Source organism: Plectropomus leopardus, chromosome 14, assembly GCF_008729295.1.
Source record: "Plectropomus leopardus isolate mb chromosome 14, YSFRI_Pleo_2.0, whole genome shotgun sequence".
NCBI lineage: Eukaryota > Metazoa > Chordata > Actinopteri > Perciformes > Serranidae > Plectropomus > Plectropomus leopardus.
In genome coordinates, this window is record NC_056476.1 from 3,732,602 (window position 1) to 3,755,432 (window position 22,831).

At 37.5% G+C, this 22,831-nt stretch overlaps 1 protein-coding gene across 5 annotated transcripts in view; it reads left to right on the top strand.

The window, feature by feature from the left end:
- Nucleotides 1-22,831, top strand: part of klc1a (kinesin light chain 1a) — a 56,129-nt gene that overhangs the window by 27,501 nt on the left and 5,797 nt on the right. For 2 of the 5 annotated variants that reach the window (XM_042500862.1, XM_042500864.1), the window contains exons 8-14: nt 5,930-6,103; nt 6,459-6,558; nt 6,896-6,948; nt 8,334-8,401; nt 9,953-10,061; nt 11,676-11,837; nt 21,959-22,092. In XM_042500862.1, the coding sequence (XP_042356796.1) occupies nt 5,930-6,103; nt 6,459-6,558; nt 6,896-6,948; nt 8,334-8,401; nt 9,953-10,061; nt 11,676-11,837; nt 21,959-22,092 (800 nt within the window). Of the gene's footprint in view, nt 1-5,929; nt 6,104-6,458; nt 6,559-6,895; nt 6,949-8,333; nt 8,402-9,952; nt 10,062-11,675; nt 11,838-17,317; nt 19,116-21,958; nt 22,093-22,831 lie in introns of those variants that run through there. The other 3 variants (XM_042500863.1, XM_042500865.1, XM_042500866.1) reach the window with 2 other exon arrangements.

The following is a 22,831-nucleotide window of genomic DNA, read 5'->3' on the forward strand; positions in this document are numbered from 1 at the left end:
GTGACTGATGCAGATATCTTTCACAATAAAAAGTATGGGTTTACAAATTTACACTTAATTTTGATAAAGAGCCTGGTTTTTCATTTCCTATACTTTTTCCAAATAACGAGCTAATCCAAATGTTTCATATGTAAATAACCAACTTAATCTTTGTGAATCGTCCACATCAATATCTGTTTTTATGTTACCAGAAAAAAAAGTGTACAGTTCCACATGAAAAGGGCAGTAGAAAGAACTAATTTGGTTGTAGAAGATGAAGATACCACCTTCCAAACTCAAGCTTCAACATGTAGAGAAATCTACAGCTCTAAAGCTAAAGCTTTGATTGGACAATTGCTGTTTGATGGAGGCATTTATGAATGATCAGTTCTCTTAAAGATACTGTGCCTCTATGGTAGATTTGAAATATTTGATGCCAAAAAATGACTGAATTATATACAAACATAAAACAAAAGACCCTAGAATATCTAATATCTGTAACTGTAGTTTTTTAAATCCATATTGTGCCTGACTAAATGCACTATTAACCTGACATAAGTATTGAAATGTTGCATTAAGTGGCCTTCATCGTGCTTCCTTGACTCCTTCCTGCTCCTCCCTTCGCTTTGTTTAAAGATTTGCATCATGTCTGTTTATCACAGGGGAGATCATCATTATTTTGTTTGACCTCTAGTTTGGTGCTTACAAAGGTGCTGCTCAGCAATCCTGGAAGTGCAGAAAACACTTTTTATTCACGACTTTGTATCCGTCCTCAGCTCCTGCCTTTGAACAAAGCCCTCCCTTCACTCTCCTGCTCGCTCCTCTGAGAATGAGGCGTCAGCTTTGGTTAAGCTGAGCGATTTCATTTTTTTCTTATGCTACTTAAACTCGGACGATAATGCGCTCCCTTAAGCTGAAAGATTTGAGTTTTTCGTGCTCAGGCGAGGTAGCTGCTGCAGAGTTGCTGAATCAGAAGGATTCGTTTTTCCTGCAGTTTTTCCTTTTTATAGAAGCTCAGGAAAGCTCAGCTTTAACTTGAGTTTGGTGGGCATCAGGGACAAACGGGGGGGATGAAGCTGTAAACTGGTATTTAAGATTTTGACTTTTCAGTATGTTTATTTGACATGAAATAGAAATAGAATTGTTTTGTTGCTCTTTTGTTTCTGTGCTTTAGTCCGCCAATGAAAATAGGTCTGAAAAAAATCACATTTCCTCCTGTTTGAGTTACATTGGATAAAATGCCAATGACCAGCTTTTTTAGGAATTCACTGAGCTTTTTGATTTTTTCACATTTTTTGACCTGTTGTGAAAATATTGAGTTCCTCAGTAAGAACTAATGAGCTCAGGGCTGAGGCCACATCCATATCAATATGCTTTCATGTTAAATGGCTTTTTGAAATGAAATGCACTCTCCGCACCCACAACCGTTTTAGCAGAGTTTCAGAAATAATCTCTTACCAAGCAAAAACGGCTGAAAATGCATATCACGTACTCACGTAACCAGGCATACACGTGCAAATGTAAACAGGAAGTAGGTTGTCTACTCTGCAGATAGTTGCTAACAGAAAATACAACGGATATGTTGAAAAATATTGAAAAATAAGTCCGGAGATTTACTCTTTTGGACAGACAAAGGGATGGAAGTGTTACTGAAAGTAACACTAGTATAAAGAGGTCAAGGTGTGTTTAAAAAAGCAAATATGGCAGTTCAACTCAAAGCGTTATCAATCACTGGAGGAAGACATTTTACAGGAAATTAGTTCTCATACAAAGACAAAATGGCAAAAGTTATGTAGACCGAGGTAAAGCGTTTTGACTCATAGTGACTAATAAAATCCATCAGAAAACATGTGGGTGTTTGCATCATTGCTGCCAAAAGTCAGTTTAAGCCCATTCAGACTAAAATGCAACCACAGAGTTATCAAACTAAAACAGTGTGTGGTTTTTTTTACACAGACAGCTTGGGGAAGTTTAGAAGTATCGAGAGACTAATGCATGTTGGTTTTAATCCTATTAATAGATTAGCTGACATTAACAAGAGTATGTGATTTTGCACAAAATAATAAAAACTTGTCTCAAAATGTGTGAAGAGAAATGAGAAATGTGTAACATTTCTCAGATGAAATTAGCAGCCGTATAAGTATCTTACACTGGTTATCTCTTTCCCTCAAACTTCAGGCACTAGATGAGTATTTAATGAAGTCGGTGTTGAACAGAGCAGAGAAATTGACTGTCTTAAAACTTCAACAACAGCCAAAGTTTTCTTTTCTGCTCAAATGTCCTTGAATAATAAACTGAAGCCCGACCTGCTGCTAGCTGTTTCTTTGCACCGACGTCTTTGTTGAAATGTGTACGTCTGTCTCATAGGGATAGAAACAAATCCCTGAATTTTTAAAAATCCCCATATTCGGTGAACATTTGGGTAAAACACAGATTCTGTCAGCACTCTGTAAGTAGAGATGAAGGTAATGTTTCTAAGAGCTTCCCAGAAACCACCTCAGACTGCGGTACTTTTTGGTATTTGAAGACATCCATCAATAATAAACAGGATCAGTTCCTCGGCGACCCAGACCTCGCCGCTGGCGCGTGGCTTATGGCAATCCTTTTCCAGCTAACGATGTTTATACCAAAGCTGTCAGATGTGTCAGGCTGCGGAGGAGGAGGCGTGGGAGGCCAGGACTGAGTGAATGCTGTAGGTAGATACCTCTGCACCATCCTAAAGATCACAGACACACAGAGACTGTCGGTCTCCAGCAGGGAAGGAGCGGATCCTGTACGGGTTTGATCTCAGACCTCCTGCAGATTTATACAGCAATAATCTGACGCCAGAAATTCCCAGAAGGAATAACTAAGAACTACTCTGATACTTTTCAACTTTGCACAACAATTGCCTTTTTTCTCTGTGTTTGCTCTGCTGTCTCTCTGTTCATGTCCCCTTTCCCCAGTGTTTTAACCCTTTTAAACTTGGTAAAACTGACTTGATTGGTTTGATTTCTTTAAAAAAAAATGAGAAAAAAAGCAATGAACAACTAAAAAATTAACCCAAAAATGAGCAAGAAATTAATTAAAAAGTACAAGACAATTACACGAAAATATCCCACAAAAAAGGAAAGTGAAAATAAATAAATAAATAAACAAGTAAATATGCAAAACCAATACTAGAAAATGACCTTGGAAAAGGGCCAGAAAATATGTTTGATCTGTAAAGTAATTTAAATCATATAATTATGATAATTAAAAATATATTTTTCTAAATATTTTTTATTATTATTTACTAAAACTACTAATTTCTTTCAATTTGTGGGACATTTCTTGCCAAATTGCTCATTGCTCTCTTTTTTTATTCTTTTTCAAAAGAAAATCAAACCAATATGCTCAAGTTTCAAATGTTTTAATATTCGTAAAAGGCAACTGAACGTAGCATAAGACAGTAATGTTGATCCAGTTTTCAAAGGGTTAAAGAAGTGGTTTCTCAGTGCAGCAGCCAGTAGAGAGTACAAGCTTTCTCTAATGTTCTTTTCTCTTTTACATTCTCTCCTCCGTCATCCTCTTTGCAAAGCGATGTGCCAGGAAGGAAAGTGGGATTTGAAATTCTCAGCTCGTCTCCTCGTCTTTCCCTCTCTGCTCTGCATTTTTCTCTGTCCCTCTGTGATCTCCCTCTCTTTGCTGGTCAGTCAGATAAAACCTTCTCTGCCACCTCGTCTTAAATGATCCTCCTGCATCTTTTTCACGCTCGCTACACTCACCTCTAACGGCGTTAAGCCTCCTCAGCACACAGCACACACTTACACCGCTGTCACATCCACATTAATGCAGACACATCCACTTAAGAAGATTTTTATATGGTATTTCTACTTCTTTTGATTATGATTTATTTTCTTTAAACCATAACACTTTGTATGGAGTACAAAATAAAAAGAGACAGCAATACAAAGGTGAACAACCAGAATAGATTATTAGCACAGGCTGAGTCATTTCAAGGCAAAACATCACTCTGAAAAGATTACGTATTGTCCTGGGTTACCTGTCTGCAATAATAACAGAACTTTAAACGTGGACAGGTGGTTTAATTATTTTGGCAGGTATTATTCTTATTATTCTCGATATTGTTTGTGTTTTTATATTCAAACAATGTATGATATTCATCCCTCAGGCAATCTTCATAACAGAAATTACAAAACATGCTATTCCTCTATAAACCTTTGTGTCCTCCTGGTTTTTCAATAATAATAATAATAATAATGATAATAATATACACATATACACAGTTAATAAAATATTGTGATAAATACATGATAATAAAGCAACAGTAAGTCATTAAAAACTTAGACAAAAAAGGTAGGGAAAGTATATAGGGGGAACAAGGAAGGGAAAATTCTATTTTAAAAACTATATTTATAATAACCATAATAACATATTTTGAATAATTTAGCATAAAGAAAGCACTTTTTCCTTTTTTAAAAAAAATTAATTCTTTTTCTATTTTTGCATGTAATTTCTTGTTGTCTTGTCAATTTTTTGGTCATTTCTTCTTATGTTGCTCTTTGCCTTTTTTCCCATTTATTTGAAAAAAATGGCCGATTTGGTCAGGTTTCAAAGGGTTAAATAAATGCAACAATTACTGTAAATGATTTCTTGGTAAATAAAAATGACCTGATTTTTAAAAAATGTCTTAACCTGAAAACAAGCCAACATTGTACAACATAATCAACATGCTGGTTGAAGTTGAAATTGGAATCATAATAATACTGAGGTTTCTTCAAGAGTGAGTAATGTTAGATGAGGGATTTAGGAATTCTGCGTTTAAAAAGCGGAAGATTACGAATAGCCTGTGCTGTAGCTCTGTGCAGACAGGAGACCTTTTTCTGTGTGTTGCTGCAATGATGTGTTTGTCCACTATACTCCGCTTTTATTTGATTAAGCAGGTCAGTAGTCTCCAGGTCGAAATCTTTTAGGAGACACCTTTGTAGTTTAGAAGGTAGGTTAAATTAAAGAGAGAACATCCTTTATAGGTTTAATTCCCAATATTGGGTCTAAAATAGCACACACTAAGCAGGTTGTGTGCACATTGCTATTGTGAGATTATTTTTATGTCTAATGTTAAATTAAGCCCAAACTTAAATATCAGTGACATTATAAACAAGCCATAGCAAGCAGTACAAGGGTCAATGCAACCTGGCAACAGATGTAAGAAATGTTCCCGATGGCACACATACAGTAGGTTTATCTCCAGGGAAATCCAAAATTACAAAAGTAAACCGCTGACGCTGAGGGAAATTCAGGGGGTGAAGTAAAATAATTATAATAATACCTCAGGGCTTTGGAAGGACCTGCCTGAGGAGAGAAGGCTCGCAGAATTAGTGACTTCTTTTAAATCACTTCTTAAAACCCATTTGCTTTTGTGTGATGTTGTCTTTTTATTTCTTTTATTTCCTTTTTTTCCCTAGTTTCATCTCACTTTTGCTCACCAGGACTGTTTGGCTGTTTCTGCTTTTGCTTTGTCTGTCACTGCACTTTGTAAACTCTGTTTTTAGAGGTGCTATACAAATAAAGTTATTATTAAAAGAATTATTAACCAGTTTTTAGTGAATTCTCAAGTTTAAGCCACTCATGAATTATATTTGTTGAACTAACAGCTGTGGCGCTTGCTCTGTTGGTCTGTTAGTTCATAGAAATGCCAACCATTTGGCAGTCCCAGTTTTTGCCCCAGGAGGTTAAAATTTGGCATAGAGGTCACAGCTATTGGAAATTGCACTTGTGTCAGAATAGAAACTGCAAAATAACTGAGCATCAGCTCCAGCCAGAGATTCACCTGGTGGTCACAGCCTGGTGGTAGTTTCTCACCCGTAAGAAGAGCTGTCGAACAAATGGCCCAATGTGAAACACAGATTGCCCTTTAAAACTCTGACTGTTGTTTTTGCCCCCCTGTCTCCACTTGCTCCCGTCCCAGGTGCTGGGGAAGGACCACCCAGATGTGGCCAAGCAGCTGAACAACCTGGCCCTGCTGTGTCAGAACCAGGGCAAGTACGAGGAGGTGGAGTACTACTACATGAGAGCGCTGGAGATCTACCAGACCAAACTGGGCCCCGACGACCCCAACGTGGCCAAGACCAAGAACAACCTGGTGAGGGTAGGGGCAGGGTGGGAGCAGCGTTTAGTGATGGAGGAAAACAGCTTTGGTCAGTTAGGATATTTTAATATATTAATAACAGTGTGTCAGTTTAACCCTTAGGGCCCTCTTCAATAGTACACACACGTATCACTCTGGGCACATAAAGCACTTTTGAAAACAAGCTTTAAAAGATATTATAAATGTATTTTTTTGTTTGGTTGTTTGTTTTACCAATATTAGTTGTAATCATAAATATAAAACGTTCATTATTCTTTTATTCAAAATGTATCTTAGTTAAACTGCAGTGATGGATTACTGATTACTCAGCGTGACATGCTGACTCTTAACATTTGGTTGTGTTTCTCAGGCGTCCTGTTACCTGAAGCAGGGCAAGTTCAAGCAGGCTGAAACTCTGTATAAAGAAATCCTCACCCGCGCTCATGAGAGGGAGTTTGGCTCTGTTGACGGTATGATATGATAAAAAACACAAACACAAACACACACACACACACTTACATTTTGGACATTTCAGCCAGTATCCTCTCATTAACAGTGACTTAAAATAACACACACAAACAAATCTGTGCTTCTTCAGCAGCCCGCCCACTGCTCTCTTCCTCTAATGTAAAGGTTAATATTTTCACGCTGCTGTTAACATTTTGGTCGTTGTAAACAAAAATGGCCTTTAAGCTGAAACATAAAAACCTTACTTCTTCAGAGCCAGAGTGACTTCTTAAAACTTGTCCTCTTTCCTGCTGTTTCATCTCAGCACTGATTTATGTCTTTTCATGTGTTTCTCTGCAGATGAGAACAAACCGATATGGATGCATGCTGAGGAGAGAGAGGAACAAAGTAAGGTGAGCAAAATCTCTTCATGTTTTCATTTCTTATTAAAACTTTATATAGTTGCACTCTTTCCCTCTTTATATTGCAGCTACTGCACAAAAATTTACCTCAGTATAAATTTTTATGCCAAAGGCTTTTTTTTTTCAGGTTCGTATGTCCTATTCTTGCAAATGTCTCAAGAATGCATGGACCAAAGTTCTTCACATTTGGCATGAACGTCTACTCTGACTCAAGGTCACGGTGACCTCTTCTGTCTCAGTCTTGTAAACACAGTATCCCGAGAACACCTGGAGGGAATTTCCTCAAAGTAGGCAAAAACATTCACGCAGTCTCAACGATGAGCTGATTAGATTTTGATGGTCAAAGGTCACTTTGACCTTGCGTCAGTCTCATTCTCATGAAAGCAATATCTCAAGAACACCTTTAGAGAATTTCCTCAAATTTGGCACAAATGTCTACTCTTCATACTCTAATTAAGACGATTTAACACAATTTTCTAGTTGAATTAAATAACAAAGTGTTGACATTATCTCAAAGGTCAGCTTCACTGTGACATCATAGCTTTGATCTACATTTGCTACATTTGCTCTGCAAACACACTTTTCTGACCATTATTCAATGTCAGAACAAGATATTTGGTCAGATACTGAATTAGTGACACTAATCTTTGGTGTCAACATGGAAACGGTGCTGATTGTAGAGATCATCTGTGTGTGAAGCATCCATGTTTTCACAGACATGGATGTAAACTGTAAATGTAACTTGACTGGGTTGCAGAGACAAACAAATACATATTTTATATAATATACATATTCTTTGATGTTGTTTATACCCACATTTTGGGTATATTTGGTGTGTTAATGTTTATCTTATAATAACTTTAAAAAAGGAAGGTGAAAGTAAAAGAATCAGTATTTAACCACATCTAATTTTAACATCTGTAAACGCCAACTCAGGACAAACAAACGCACGGAGATCAGAATACTTAATAACACTGACGCCAGAGTTAAACTACTCTGACAGCTTTATGATCGTATTTAAGATGGAAGGAAGGATTGACTTTACAAAGAGTTGGATTAGCAGATTAAGTCTCGGTAATAACCACCCAGTTCTGATGGTGTGAGTAACCGAGTTTATTTTCGTCTTGCTTTAGAAGGTTTCAGGGAAGAAATCCTGACTCCACTGTAATCCCACCACTAAACACCCCTTCATGTTATCTTTGATGGTATTAGAAAGAGCCTCTAGTTTGGAAATGGGTTAATTTTCATCCTTTTAATGTGCAAGTTACTTCATGTTTTAGTTCATGGAGCCAAGCTGCTTGTCCAGACCTAAAATGTTCATATATGTACATGTAGATTCCCTTGAAGCAGTTTTGAACCTGGGTTTTGTGTTTCAGGGGAAGCAGAAGGACGGCTCACCCTTTGGAGAATATGGAGGCTGGTACAAAGCCTGCAAAGTCGACAGGTCAGTTGATTTGATCAAGTCAGTGTTTGAGTGAAAATGGGCAGTAAACAAAGATTGAAAAATTTTAGATTTCCAGATGTGGTTTTCAGTGTCTCGGACCCTTTAAAACAAAGTCATGCACACTTACTCTTCCCTGGTTGTGTATGACTACTATCTGTAACCAGCTGAACCAAAAATGTATCTTTGTTTTTATTTTTAGGGACCTGAAGAGGCAAAAAATAATAAGAATCCAGTAATTTTCAAAAAAAAAATTGCAAAGTAAACATAGTTTTGTGTAAAAGACATTTGGGGTTTTCTGGGTTTTTCTTTTGACCCCTCAGAAAGTTCCAGTGACCCCTTTAAGGGCTCTTATCCCCAAAGATAGGAACCACTGCTTTAGATTACATCTGAGATTTTCTTTTTGTTTGAATTTACATGTATAACCCTTTAAAATATTGTCTAACAAGGTCAACTCTTCATATTTGCTTTACTAAAACTGTGTATATAGGTTAGTTTTTTTTTCTTTGCCTCTATTTTTCTAACATATTTTTGTTTGTCATTTTAATTATTGTGGTTTGCCATTTACAGAAGATGATTGACAAAAACGAGAAAGAGCAAACCTCGGTGTCATTGTTTTGCTTCTATTGCTTAGCCCACACATACATGGGTGTTTTTAAAACGTAGCTTTTTTGTGTTTTGACCTTTTGTTCACATGCAAAACGCACTCTGAGTCACTGAAAACAATAAAAGCTTTGTAAAACTCAGTCAGTGGTGAAGATGTTCAGAAACTGTATTGTCAGTGTCAAATACTGGGAGATCTGAGTTTTTGGTATGTGATGTCAGAGTGTGACCCATTATCAGCTTTGTGAAGTGTCACACCTGAGGTAAAATTTTGGCAGATGTAGCAAAAATAGTACTGGTCCTAACCATGAGTCTATTATAAATCTGGATACAGCCGTGTGGGCGGGGCCTCATTCATTTCTATGAGAGCTGCTCAGTGGCACACGAAGCAGAGAAAACTCTTTTCCTGGTTTAGAAAAGTGTAAAATACCCAAATCTACTGGCCTAACCTCCTAACCTTGCTAATAGGATTTTTTACATGTTGACATATAAATGTACATTAACTCCTTCATTATATTGAGGAACAGAGGCGTCAGAATGCACCACAGAGGTCGCTGCTTCAGGTTGACCTTTAGTTGACCTATTTTCGGGCTTCTTATTGGTCAATATTCTCTCCTTCTCAGCAGATTTAGGGTTATGGTATGTTGCAGCCTGTTGCTTTTGTTTGCTATTTAAAGCACTTCAGCTGTGTTTTTTTTTTTCTTTTCATTTGGACAAGATTTTTGTATAGCAAAAATGTCTGCCAACGATTTTTCTATTTTTTGGGGATAAGGTAGGGAAATGCTGTTTTCAAAAATATGTAGAAGTGTGAAGAATAAAACAGCTTAATCCAGATGTATCAAATGGTGTATTTGTGTGGTAAATGTGAAATATTGTTATCTCTAAATCAGTGAAAATACCTCTTTCACCAGAATGCTTGATATGATGAGATATTCCTCCTTGTTTTTGCAGCCCAACAGTGACCACCACCCTGAAGAACCTGGGCGCCCTCTACAGGCGGCAGGGCAAGTTCGAGGCGGCCGAGACTCTGGAGGAAGCTGCCATGCGTTCCAGAAAGCAGGTGTGGTCTCTGAATGGTGTGACTAATAACGCAGGATTCCTCGCTGCGGTTAAAACGTCTCTGTCGGTGCTAAATCTGCAGAGATGGTGGCAGATGAAACGGTTCAGCTCAGCATGAATGGCAGATTAAAAAGCAGAAAATGTTCAATCTGGTGTAAAATTAGGGATGAGATGATAAACTCGGGATGCTGAGAAGCCTGGAGTGCAGCTTTTAAACTGCCTCTGATGGCGTGTTACCAGACCTCATGTGGTTTCCTGTGGAGATGAGAGGAGGGAGAATCCCTGCAGCTTGTATCCTGAATTTCCTTCCAGGATTTTTATGTCTCTCAGTTGGGAAGTAACAAATACCAAATTAAACTGGATTCTTGTGGTGGTGCAGCTACATTTACAGCTGGAGAGAGTTAATAGGTTTAGGTAATCAAATTATAAATATCAGCGTATTGCCTATTATTAAATCAAACTCATATTTAAGGCTGTATTGTTCTGAGAAACTGAGAAACTGCATCATTTACTGTACTAAAGTACACAGCTTTCACTGTAAGTAGCAGATAATAGAGAAATGTAGTCATGTAGAAGAAAATATAAGCAGATTTTAAAAATACTTATGCACTTTCTAAAAGGAAGGTAAATTTTGAAGATTAAAAAGATTAGATTGCCTTTAAAAGATTCAATAATTCTTCAGTATTTATAATGTACGAGGAGGAACCTTTTAATAAAGATAAAATAACAAGCATTTAGACACAGACAACGTCACCGTTCTACAGTTTGTTGTGCCACTGGATGGTGTTTTTCCCCTCTTGAATAATTTACTCTTCAGTCCGGCTCGAAGGAAATCGTCTTTGCATCCGTCTGCTCTGTGGTGTAACACTATCATCGTCCAGCTATAATTAAGCCAGAGGCTGCATGACTTTGTCAACTTGTTTCTCCTCCCAAATTAGCTCTCAAACAAGCATTTCTCACATGAAAACTTCCCACTGCATTCAGATATGTGTTGTTTAATGTTTCTTCACTTCAGTGATTGAGCTTCTTGTGCAGAGTTGTCAGATTCATTTAGTTTAACATGTAAATTTGAGGATGATTTTGTAATTTTCCAGCTGGTTTTGAAACCAGTTCTAGTTTGGTTTTAGGAGCTTTCTTTGGACATGAATACAGCACACTCAGAATATGTTTCAATTAGGTTTTTAATCACAGTTTGGACACAAAGCATCTAGCCTGTCTACAGTCAGCTTTGTGCGTTGCACAGAAGCCAACTCGCATATATTATATGTTTTTCTATTTTTCGACTCCACATACTCATTGAGAACTTTGTGTTTTTTAGCTGAGTTTTTTTCTTTTTGTTTTCTTTAACTGACTTTGCTGAATATGTTCAGGTGTCTTAATGTAAGGAGTGTGTTTGTGGGCCTTGGTTCACTGCAGCAGGTGGTAGAAGTCTATAGCTTTAATATTAATTGGATTGAATGAGTTGGCGCTTGTTCCTGTCAGCTGTGCCGTGTCCATGTGTGCGACATTGTGCTGAAGCTGCAGGTGGCAGAGATGTTCAGCTTTGGTTTAATTGGATTAGTTGAATTGACATTTATTGCTGCCTTGCGTATATGTGTATCTCTTTGTTCATCAGGGTCTGGACAATGTGCATAAGCAGCGCGTGGCGGAGGTCCTGAGCGAGCCAGAGGCCCGTGAGAAGCAGCGAAGCCGCGAGAGCTTGACCTCCGACACGGTGAAGTACGAGAGCGGGCCAGACGGTGGCGAGGAAGTGAGTATGAGCGTGGAGTGGAACGGGGTAAGTACAGTACACAGCCCTCGACACGTTACTGAGTCCTCAGACATGTTTATATGAGAAACAACCTGTTTCTTTCTGGACAGAAGCCACATTCAAACAGATAAAGGATGATAAACATGAGTCTTCAGAAAATTAATATATAACTGTACTTAGTACAGAGAGATTTATAACACGGTTCCCTCAGATGTGGGGTCTTATCAAAGAGCGAATCATCTTCAGATTGAGGTCACATCAAGTTGGTTTGGAGTAGATTATTTTACCTTTTACCGTACACCAAATGACTTCTCAAGAGACGTCACTGTCGAGTGTTCCAGTGTCAGTTTAAAATCAGTTTTGTCTCAGCTGATGCGTGCTCCTGTGATCTTGATCATTTGTTGAAGGTGGGCGTAAAGCCCCAGACACACCAAACCAACATCAGAGAACTCGCAGCAACCAAAGCCCCCCTGCTGAGTCACATTGTCAACACCAGCAGACAGCGGTAACATTGAACAACTGACCGTCAGCTCGGTGTGTCAGAGCCTTTAAACTCAAAATCAAATATGTTTGATATTATAATTTTTAGTGTTGAACAGTTTCATATTTTCAGATTTAATATGTAAATTGATATTTTTGACATCACTACACTAGGATGTTTTGATCAGTAGTCATCTTTACATGATAACAATTTAAATGTTAAAATCAGGTTTCCACTGGTTTCTGTCCAGAAAGATACCATGAGATTCTTATCACAGCCACTCTAATGAGAAACATCTCAGTTAAAACAGTTGTATGAAATCATTTTGTGCTGTGCAACACTGATCATGCTGATTGACTGTCAGTTACTCTCCTGCAGTAGCTTTTGCTTGTACTTCACTTTCACACTGACTTGGATTAATGAGTAAAAAGCTGCTGGATCTTAAATCTCTCACAGTAGTTTCCTGTGCTTCAGTCGTAGTGTTTTAAATTTACATAGCGCTTTGATCGTTTAAACTCTTACTGTAGAGCTTTCCAAACTAACTCTGGCTCTTAAGAATCTGCTTTCACGGCAGTAAAGCTCCTCTGGTTACACATGTCGACAACACCCACCTAACTCCCTCTGCTGCAGAGCCACATTTCTAACCGAGCGGGTACATTTACTGTATCTGCAGTGTTTTCTCAGCCTCTTGTGACTGCAGAACATGTAGATGTAAAGTCTCTGTAGGCTGCTCACCGTATTATTTCTGCTGCCGCTCACATAGCAACAGTAGTCATAGCGCCCTGAACAACCAATCAGCATCTCCTCCTGTGCGTCTGGCCATGGCTCCAGGAGGTTTGGTGTCCTGTCAGTTATTAGCATACAGCCTCCTGCAGACAATCTCACATCACCAGCTGATCTCCAGACCTATTTATATCAGGAGGCTGCCTGTCGAATCTGGAAAGAGCTTTAGCTGGAAGTACGCTTTTAATAATGCAGTTTTTGTTTTGCCCTCAATTAATTTATAGCTCAGGAATTTGATTAGGATCAAACGTTATTGATCCTAAGAGACAACTTTGTCATTACAGCAGCAAAGGAACAGAGATGTTGAAAACAAACAAAAGATGAAGTAAATACAGATAAGAGGTTAGAACACTGTGTGCAGTATGTTAACCAGTGTGCATACGTGTGTGTGCAGAAGAAACACTGCAGTTTTCAGAAAATTCTGATCACAGTGCCATAATAGATTAATATTTATGCATAATGAATATATTCAGGAATAATGTGAAATAGTATAAATATATGATGCACACATATATGGAAATGTTGAACTGCCAGGCCAGAAAAAAAAGATCAGTATTGGTTAGTATCAAATATTTCTCATTATAAAAGGATACTTTTTTATTTTTGTTTTTTCACTATAAAATTTTATGTTACAGCAAGATGTTTTTATGTTATAAAAAGAAACTTTTCTTGTTATATCAAGATATTTTTCATGTTTGTACAAGATGTTTTTATGAATAACAAGAAACTGTTCTTGTTAAAACGAGTTTTTATTTATTTATTTTCTTCTTATGAAAAGTTACTTCTCTTGTAAAACAAAAAAACCCTTTTTAAATTTCTTGTTAAAACATGTAAATATATTCTGAAAATGTGAAATCTTGTTAGAATGATGTGATGATGATCAGTTTTTTCTTTGTTTTTCTTACCTGGCAGTTCTTCGCTTCTGTACAAACACATATGAATATTGTCTAAAAATACAGTAAATCACTGTACGTTTCAGTTTTCCAGTATGACAGATTATTATAACTTACATTTGTTGGGTAAAAACGTAGTATATGAGGTATTTTTACCTTCCTCTGCTGTCAAACTACTCCTCTGCTTTCCAACCTGTCACATAAATCATCACTTCCACTTCAGCTCTCTCCACAGGCAGGCGTGAAAAGCGCTCTCCTCTCACTTTATTATGAATAATTCCTCTGAGACACACCTCGACTCATCAGTGTGTTCACCTGACTCAACACGGGCTCTGTACTGTACTCTTTCTGTGATGTTTGTGTCCACTGTGCTGTATCGACCTGTGTTTATGTTTCTCTCCTGTGCATCTGTGTGATGAGCTGCTGCCTGAGAATGTAAAGTGTGATTTATTTCCCTGAACTTTATTCTCTTTCTTTGCTTGCTTTGTCAGCATGATAGCAGCCAGAGAGGAAGGAATAACTCTCGAGTCTGAGAACTGAAAGTGAAACTAAACTTTATATATAAATACCACAAACACACTTTTTACAAAGTCAGTGCTGATAATCATTAGGGGTGGCTTGTGTTAAATATCTGTTAACCAGGCTCCAAAGCACTCTAATCTCGAATAAGTCTATTACGTTTAATTTGTACTTTTGCACTGATTGTTTTATTCAGATAAATTCAGAATACTGTTTTAACTAGGTCACTCAGAGATGACAGATCTCCACCAAGGCCAAATGCTTTATATCGCATTGTTAATTTTAAAAAAAAAAAAAAGCCTTTTCGAAGTGTCGTGCATCATTTCGTTTAACATTTGCATTTGTTTAACAGCACAGGTAACCTTGCCAGAGCAGGTCTTTAAGCCTTTTAAACATGGATCAACATCAAATTTCATATGCTGCTCTCAGGCAAAGTATTAAAACCCTTTTTTTAATTGTTAATAACACTGAAAAATAATTTGTGTATCCACTTTGTGATTTGAATTTGCTCTGAAATTTCATGGGTTCTTTGTTGGCCCATGCAAACCACATTTCCAACAAGTTTCATAAAAATGGGACTAATAGTTCCTTTGTCATCTTATTTACACACAGACAAACCAACAGAGCAGAGCTGAAACGTCAAGTTGATAATTTGACAAGCAGATCAATTCAAAAGCAAAAAGTACAGTTTCTAGCTTCTTAAATTTAGATTTTTTCTTGTAGATGTAATTTTTTAGTGATGATACATTGAATGTGACAGGGTTTTGCACTGTTGGTCAGACAAAACAAGCGATTTTAATAAGGGCATTTGTTTTTATGAGAAATTATGACAGACATCTTTTGCTGTTTTCTAACTCCTTTAGTCCAGTTAATTTCGTAATTAAGACATTTATTGGAAAATGAATAAATAATGAAAAAAGTTACATCCATACTCTGTTCCTATGTTTCTAAAAATGCAAGTAACTAACAGTCTATCTAAAATCACCAAAAAATGACAAAAATTAAGTCTATATGAAGTCTGGCTGCTCTCATGTGTCTCCTGCATGAATCCCCTCTTGTGTTTCATTTTCTGGTGAACTAACAGTAAAGTTAAATCTGGCTCTACTTGATGTTTAATGTTCTAACAAATGTTCCAGATATACAGACGCAGGATTTCTCCACATTAAACTGTGCAAAGGCTCCACTTGGTGGCAAAATGTTGAATTACACCACAATGGATAGAGGTTATAGGACGTAAATGGTTAAAGAAATAACCATCTGTTGCCTTCCTGTTTTTGTATTCATATTTTTCTCAATATATCTAAGTAATCGGATTCTTAAACAGTTGTATTTTGTGTACAGAACGACTCTAAAGGTTGTTACTTATTTTCTTAAAATCAGTTTTGAGAAGAGAGTTTAGTTTCTGTCCACGTGTTTCTTATTGTAAACCACTTTAAAATCCAGAGACACAGTTTATTGGTTTATTTTTTGTGGCTTGTGTTACTTTACGACCCTGTCAGGAACCGTCCCATCATGTCTGTATTTTAATACATGAAGGTCTGTTCAGTCAGCTGAGACGTCACTGAGGCAGGAGGTGTGAACTGTGTCTGGGCAAAGCTGATAATAACTCGTCCCCATCCTGCAAAACCAGTCAGTTCCTCTTCAGTTTTGTTTTTCTGGGTTTTTGAGCTCTTAACGAGCCAGTGGGCGAGACCCGAGGCCTTTTGGACCGGACTGTGGAATTTTCCGGATGGCCTCAGAATAGCCGAAGTACTAAAGTCTGTGTGTTTTTGTTTTCACCACAAACTTCAGAAGGTTAAAACTGACCGAAAAAAAAGAAATCTGGGATGTCAACATGGAAAAAGTTGTTGATTTGACAATAGAAAATATCATCCACTGCCGTCAGTGAATATCATTTGCAAACAGGCCGACTGCAGTCAACAAGGCAAATATCTGCAGCTGCCGGTGTTTGGACAGTAAATCAGTGGATCCCTAATATCAGAGTTTCTCATTTTTTTATTAAGGAAACGCTTCTATGGTAATCAGTGTTTGTATGACTAATATTGTCTGGCCCTACTGTCCATCAGTCAGAATGATTTTTGGGGAGTTTTATTACTCAGAGTTTGTATGATCATGAAAAACCTGGAAAAGTCATGGAATTTGCAAATAGCTGTTTCCAGGCCTGGGAAAGTTATGGAAAATTAAATAGACCTTTAAAGTTTTGGAAAAGTTATGGAATTTAGTTTCACAAACCTGTATAATAAGACATAATGTGATAAATGGTGTCAATAATGGTTTGTTTAAAAAAAAACAACTTCCAAACACATTTTCAAGGAATTAAAACATTGCCAAAAAAATTTAAAGGCAAAAAAAGCCAAATTATTTCTTTAAAAATATACAGTTCTTATCCTGTTAATTAATTAGTATTTTTTTAAATGTGATATATATTTAAAAAGCTATTTTATGGTCATGAAAACAAACCATTAAGGAGTATTGATGGTTGTTTTTAGAATATGTACAGTCTTCAAAATTTGCCTCAAAGTCATTTAAAAGTCATTGAAATTTATCGGTAAGAATGTAATCTGATTACTTATTCTGTGACACAACTGCCTTTAAAAGCCTCTTTGCACGAGCTGGTGGAGAAATACTGTGTCTGATCTGGAAACTTGATAACCTTGTCATTCTCTTTAATCTGTTTCCTTTTCTTCTCTTCCTCCACTGCTCTTTTTCCATGTCTCTCCTTCCTCGCCTCCTTTTCCTTTCAAACTGTCGTCTCCTTTTCTTTTGTTTCTCTCTTTCACTGTTTGTGTTTCCTTCTCTCTCTCTCTCCTCCTGCTCCGTCTGACCGGCAGGCATAACTCCAGATGCCTTGTAATGGTTCTAAAAAACTTGTCTTCTGCATGACGGACGCCTCTTCTCACCTCGCCTCAACCCTCTCAGCTTTGCCGTTTTCTCCAGCTCCCTGACTCCCCCTCTCTCTCTCTCTCTCTCTCTCTCTCTCTCTCTCTCTCGCTCTCTCTCTCTCTCTCTCTCTCTCTCTCTCTCTCTCTCTCTCTCTCTCCTCCGACACCTCCGGGTGCTCTGGTGAGATTCTTCACGCCGGGTCGAGCCAGAGCGATAATGTTGCTTTAGACCCTCCTCTCTGCTGGGTTTTTGGGGGGACGTGGAGACAGCTTGTGTGTCTAAATCGAAATTTCTGCTTTGTACTTGTCTTGAAATTGTGTGGGGTGTGTGTGTGTGTGTGTGTGTGTGTGTGTGTGTGTGTGCGTGTGCGTGCTGTAGGTGGGAGGGGACGGGAGTGATGTTTCTTTACATTAAACTCTTCTCATGTTGTTTCTGCTGTCCTTTAGCCTCTGCTGCTCCTCTTGCTCTCGTTCTGTCACTCTGAGGTGTCTTTAAACTCTACGTTCATATTGGCTGTAGACTCATTTTATAGGTTTTTTGGGGGGGTTGTGTGAAGAGATTGACAGTATGTCCTTAAAGCTTGTCCTCTCAGCTGGTTTTTAAAGCAAAACTCTCCATTTTGATCTGGACTTTATAAATCTCACCCGATCACAACACTTCTGACCTGAATAACACTCAGTGCTTCGCTTTAAACTAAACTGCTTTCGTAAAACACGAAAAAAAGAAAAGGGCCAACAAAGGTGATTGGGCAACAACCAGAAATGAACTAAAATTTCTGTGTTTTAACATATAAATAGTTAAGAGACACATACGGGGAAAAATGTAAAGATGTTAATTTATTTCCTTTTTTTAAAAATGTTTTTAAAGCTATCTTGCTGTTGCTTCTGCATCATGTTTCCGACCTCCTGACCAGATGTAACGTGCTGCATGTCGAACGTAAACAGAACGTGGTCGATCTACAGATAATCAATAAATCATATCAGTTGGCTTTAAAGCAAAAATGCCAAAAAATGCAAAAGTTCCCAGTTTGTCTCATATAAAGGCTGCATGATAGAAGGAAAATATTCAGTATGTAATAACAATGTTAAATTTGCAGAAAGAATTTAACTTTTGTACTCAATTCAGGCTTTCTGTAGCTTTCAATACACTGCTAAAAAAAACAAATTGCTTGTTGAATATTAAAAAAAAGCATTAAACAGAACACAATAGGCACCAATAAAAAGAGAATAATTACATTTACTCCTGATACTTTCCTTCAGCTAACTCAAATAATCTGTGACTGCGATGAGTTTGTCACACGAGTTGACGTCATGATGAAGATTTATAAAATCATATGTTGTGCAGCCCACACACGTGAGGATTTGATGTTTTGTTTTTTGTCATATATGATGATAAAAACCATCTGCAATTTAAATATGTCGTCTCAGGCTCTGATAAATAATAACTTTAATTGTGTAACTGTATTGTGGCATTTTTAGAAAAAAACAAAACATTGATAATGAAGGAACAAGACGGGCAGATTAATCCTAATTTAAATAGTTGCAGCCCTAATATCACATGTAAAGATAAATGTTTGTCGTATCATAATAATGCACCGACTACAATGAGAGAAATATTTCTGTGATTTAGACAATTCATTTAGGAACAGGAACCACTGAACAGCAGTTGACAAGACAGTGCCCTAAAAATTAGCTTAATAAATAATATCTTTTAAAAAAAATGTCCAGAAAACTATATTTATAATTGTATAAATTATATATTTAAAACTATGTCACAAAAATAAAAATAAAATTTTAAAAAAATCTTTTTTTTGCACATTTTTGTGTTTGTTTGTTTTCTTCCTATTTATTTACTTATACATTTATTTATTTGGTGCAAATTTTGGGGCTCATTTCTCGGTAAGTTGCTCATTGCCTGCTTTTAATATTTTTGAAAGGAATAAAGTCAATTTGCTCTGGTTTAAAAGTGTTTAAGGAAATAAAATGCAGACACACTGAATTAAACCCTCCTAAAACTTTATTGGACTGAAATAAAGGCAGCGTTTCATCTCTGCTGGATCGCCATCAGGCAGCGATCAACATGAATAACGACGAGAAACACAGAAGCACAAAACTGATTACATCCCGTTGACGATGTGGTTTGTTGACCAAACAAAAAAATACACTTTCAGTTAAAAAATCCAGCCTTGGTGAGGTAGAGTCCAGATGTGAAATGGTCAGAGTTAAAGCTTTTAAACTCTCCGTCTTTCTTTCCGAAGCTTTTCATCTCCATTCAGTTTAATTCAGAACCTAAACCTCATCAGTGGTGACTCAAAGCTCATCGTGACTCCTAACATGCTGTAAATAACTTCAGCGTAACTCGTCAGCATGATCGAGAAGCACTGTTGGTTGTTGCTCTGTTAGTTATTAGTTGTGTCACTCTGTGCTGCGTCATCTGTTCACAACGATATCAGACTAAACTAAACGTGATGTCAACGAGAGGACGCTTTGATAAAGGGAGCAGGATTCATGCACGATGTGTTTGAACTTTGACTGATGTGAAGTTTTCCGCTGAATGTCAGAGTTTGTTGGAATAAAAGTGAAGCTTTTGGCCTGAACATGGTGCATCCAGCCTGTTTCCCTCCTGTATATCTCTGTATATAGACGCGAGGAAGGGTGGAGGTGGTGGAGGCGGTGCAGAGGGTTTGCTGTAAACTAGCAGTGTTGCATTCGCTGGATATTTTGGGAATTGAATTGTTCTCCTCGTCTCTGTTCTCGGCTTCTTGCTAATAATCTCTCTGCGTGTCCTTCCTGTCCTGTTTGTGCATCTTACAGTTTGTCTTTCTTAACTTCTAATAAAACCTAAACTCTTTGCTCACCTGAAACCTGTGCCTGTCGCCTCTTTGTGTGTCCCCTCTCTTCTGTGCGTGTGTGTGTGTGTGTGTGTGTGTGTGTGTGTGTCTTCATAACTGAATGAGTGCTAAACATTAACAACACCTCTCGGCAGCAGCAGCACTCTTGCACTGAAACTACATTAAACTAACTCAATTTTGGGACCTGGGAGATCTCTTCATCACCAGGTCCTTGTTAGCGTCAAAACATTTTTTAACTTGTTGGATTGACGCGAGGGGTCGACCGATATTGTTTATTCAGGGCCAATAACGACACTGATTATTATTAGTCAATGAATCCGATAACTGATATTTGAAATCAATATGTTTTTACAATAAAAATAAAAATCTTTCTGTCCAAATTTAGAATTTTGAATAACAAACTCCAACATAAAACTTTGTTTAAATACTTTTAACAAATGTTGAATAAAAACTGAAACGTTCAGCATCATATCAGGGGTCGACAGATTATTGTCCCGGTCGATGATCAGGGCCGATATTTGTCATTTTGCTGATTATCTGCGTTTTATTTTAATGATCACCAACTAAATTAATCAACGAAAAAGTGTGCGAACTACACTCAAACAACACCAGGGAAAGCGGTCTGCAATGCATGCAAAGAAAGTGTGAGTCATTATCAACAAATATCAGAATATCACAGATATATCTGCACCATAAGTTAGAAGAAATCACAGTAAATCAAGTAACAAAATGTGTTTTTCATGCATTTATGCCTAAATGAACGTATTGATATTTGCAACACATATTTCAAATAGTCTGTAGATACAAGCAGGAGTGAAATGTACATTTACTCAAGTAGTACTTAAAGCTGCAGTTGGTAACTTTCACAACAAAAAAAAACTTTTGAAAAGTCAGTATTTGTCAGTTCCCAGAATGCTTAGCGTCATCATCACCTTCCTCCTTTTTTATTATTGGACTCAGCATTAACTTATTATTGGTTTTAAAATTTGTTTGATCATATCTAAAAACTGAAAACGGAGCTAAAAACTCCTGTCTGGTCACTGGACTCCAGCAGATTAAGATAATAATAATACATTTAGGATGCAGTATAAAGAAGTGTAATTCCCTGTGTGGTTGCACTGAATGTTTGCAGTGTGGAAGCACAATGCACAGATTTCTCAGTTTGGACTTTTACAGGTTTGCAGATGAGTTTGCATCTACATTACTGCATCGTGTATGCGCTTGACAGTTTTGCACGGGAGATCACACACTTCTGTTTATGTGTGTATTTTGGCGTTTGACCAGTGTCATTGTTTAAAAACTGTAACCCAAAAACCTTTGACTGAATCTGCCAGTATAGCCTGATTATTCATTTCATTGTGTGTATTTATTTATTTATTGGACACATTGTGGCCCCCCACAAAATCTCTACAATTATTAAGACTAAATGCACTCTGTTTCTCTGAATTTTTGAGTTTTTAAAAGTATTTTATTTATTGTTTTAACACAGTCAGATTTTATTTCAGGTTTTTCAGTCCTCAGTCTGTTGATTCACTTAAAAATGTATTAATTGTATTATCTGCATCAGGCAGCATGCTGGATTTTTTTAAAGGATTAATTTTGACCAACAGTCGGTCTGACGCTGATGTACACACAGGTTATACACTCGTGTGTGTGTGTGTGTGTGTGTGTGTGTGTGTGTGTGTGTGTGTGTGTGTGTGTGTGTGTACGAGTGTAACACTGTGACGTCTCCCATCAGGACGGCTCCGGCTCTCTGAAGAGGAGCGGCTCCTTCAGTAAACTTCGGGCGTCGATCCGTCGCAGCAGCGAGAAACTGGTCCGCAAGCTGAAAGGCGGCGGCTCGTCCCGAGACAGCGAGCCCAAAAACCCCGGGTAACTATCCGCACAGACACCTGCCTGACAGGTGACAGGTGACGCTCACTTTATGCGCTGGAGGCCTGCAGGAGCCAGCCGGCCCTCCAGCCCGCTGCTCGGCTGGCTGCCGTACTAACCAAAAATTAAAGAAGGGATTCGCTCCACTTTGCTGGCGGTGAAGTTACTCTAAAGCTGTTTGCACATGAAATGTTGGAGGGAGCTTTTTCTGGCACATTTGTTCTTTTTTCCCACTTGGTTGGTTCACTTTTCTGTCCTCACACTGCCGCTGTACAGTTCACGACTTTCCCCTTCATGGTTTCGTCTGGTTGTCAGTGAGTGTGAGGGCCACTGTTTGGAAAACAATTACTGAAAAAATCTAGAAATAACTGTAAAAAAGTTTTACTTACAGGATGAAGTTAGCTCTTATATTCAAAGAAAACAGTGACAGAATATTTTAAAGAAAAGTATAATATTGTGAGAAAATGTCATAGCAATTTTTAATATTTTGAGAAAAAAGTTGCAATGTTTTTAGGAGTAAAGGTGCAAAAAAGCAATAATTTACACATTGTGAAAAAAGTTTACACAGTGGGTCAAGAATAAAGTTATATATTAAGAACAGACTTCTAATATTTAAGTAATATTTTAAGAAAAAAGTTGCAATATTTTAAGGAAAAATGCTGTAATATATTAAACAAAAGAGGTATAATACTTAAAGAAAAAGGTGTACTGTTTTGAGGGGAAAATTCGCAGTGTGTTG